The sequence below is a fragment of the Rutidosis leptorrhynchoides genome, chromosome 6, assembly GCF_046630445.1.
Source record: "Rutidosis leptorrhynchoides isolate AG116_Rl617_1_P2 chromosome 6, CSIRO_AGI_Rlap_v1, whole genome shotgun sequence".
Classification (NCBI taxonomy): Eukaryota; Viridiplantae; Streptophyta; class Magnoliopsida; order Asterales; family Asteraceae; genus Rutidosis; species Rutidosis leptorrhynchoides.
Window position 1 is genome coordinate 91,140,004 of NC_092338.1, and position 1,499 is coordinate 91,141,502.

General features: G+C 33.4%; 1 protein-coding gene across 1 annotated transcript; it reads left to right on the forward strand.

The window, feature by feature from the left end:
* The first annotated feature begins 416 nt into the window (after nucleotides 1-416).
* On the forward strand, nucleotides 417-1,088 carry LOC139853868 (F-box protein At2g35280-like). The gene has a single exon (XM_071843210.1). It carries the CDS (start codon nucleotides 417-419, stop codon nucleotides 1,086-1,088), a length of 672 nt encoding a protein of 223 aa, XP_071699311.1.
* Nucleotides 1,089-1,499: the final 411 nt, after the last annotated feature.

Genomic DNA, 1,499 nt, shown 5'->3' on the forward strand with positions numbered 1-1,499 from the left:
TATAGAGAGAGAGATTGTCTTTCATATTTTTGTACCAAGTTAGAATTATATCATAAATTGGCAAATATATCATTGAGTTTGATCTAATGGTCCTCATAATAATCTAATGGTTATTATTTGCCATGTAATCCTTTACTTAATATTATTTGCTAATAATATATATTGACTTTGTTATAGATACTAATTGAAATAAAATTAGAAGTATATTTTATACTTAAATAAAATCATTATTAAGTACACACATGGTAACTTGTCGATTCACTTTCACCAAAAATCAACTTTTAATGCCAGAAAGCAAGTTGCATATTTTCTTCTCAAGTCTTTTCTCTGTTATACTTTCCATCATCTTCCTGTACACATTTCTCTCAAGTACACCAATTTCATCCTTTTTTCTCGTATTTTTTATTTAAAAAACAATGGAAGTTACTCAACCGAAGACAATCGAAAATCTTCCACAAGATATGCTTGTGGAAATTTTATCTCGAGTTGGAAGTTACTCATCCGACCAGTTGTTCATGTGTAAGTTGGTTTGCAAAAGCTTTTCGAAGCTTTCCAAAGATCCTTTAGTATTAAAAAGGCTTTCCCTAGATCGGTGGCCTCTATTACCTTGGGGAAACCCTAGATTCTTTGTTTTTTTATTTCGTTGTACGATTTTTGGAAACCCTAATGCGATATTTCACTGGGGTTTGATAGGTTATTTTGACGGTAGTCATATCGATTATGGGCTTGAATGTCTCAAGCAAGCTTCGAACAGCCAACTTAAAGAGGCTGTTTATGTTTATGGTTTAATTATGTTTGCCTCTTGCAAAATAGAGGAAAAGCATGTCGGTTTACAAATTTTGAATGAAACATTCCCACCAGAGCCGGAGATGGTGGTTGTGGTGAGAACAAGGGTTTTTGATTTGCTGCGATGTTTATGGTTATTTAACCGCCGTCCTTTTGCTGACGTGGCAACGCTGTGCCCTATCTCTGACCACCGTGGTTATTTTCCACACATCCATGGGTTTGAACTCACGATACCGGAATGCGTGTCGTGTTTTTGGGCCTATGAGTTGGGTGTTTTTGTAAACCAATTTGCATATAACTAGATTTATGTTAGTATCTTTTAGATTTTGTAATTATACTCCTTTAATTTAATGTAAATATTAGTAGTAATTTCTATTAATTATATGATGATCAGTTTATTTGCTTCCATTTTTCCTTCGTATTATCTGGATTGCTTCCATTTTGCTTAGGGTTTATCATCACAACATAGTTTTTAATTAATACATTTTAACATGAACCAATCAATGGGGTTGCACGAATTTATGTTCTTTATGCTAATAGAAACAAAGAACACCCAAAAAGGTGATTCCTTTTTAATGTTTGTTGTTGACTAGCTCTGCCCTTTTACTTGTATATATGTTTGTATGCAATTTGTTGTTGACTTGTTGCTTAAAACTGTCACCGGCCATTAGTCCCTTTCTGATCCAAAGTTCAACTAATATACCTTAAAAAGG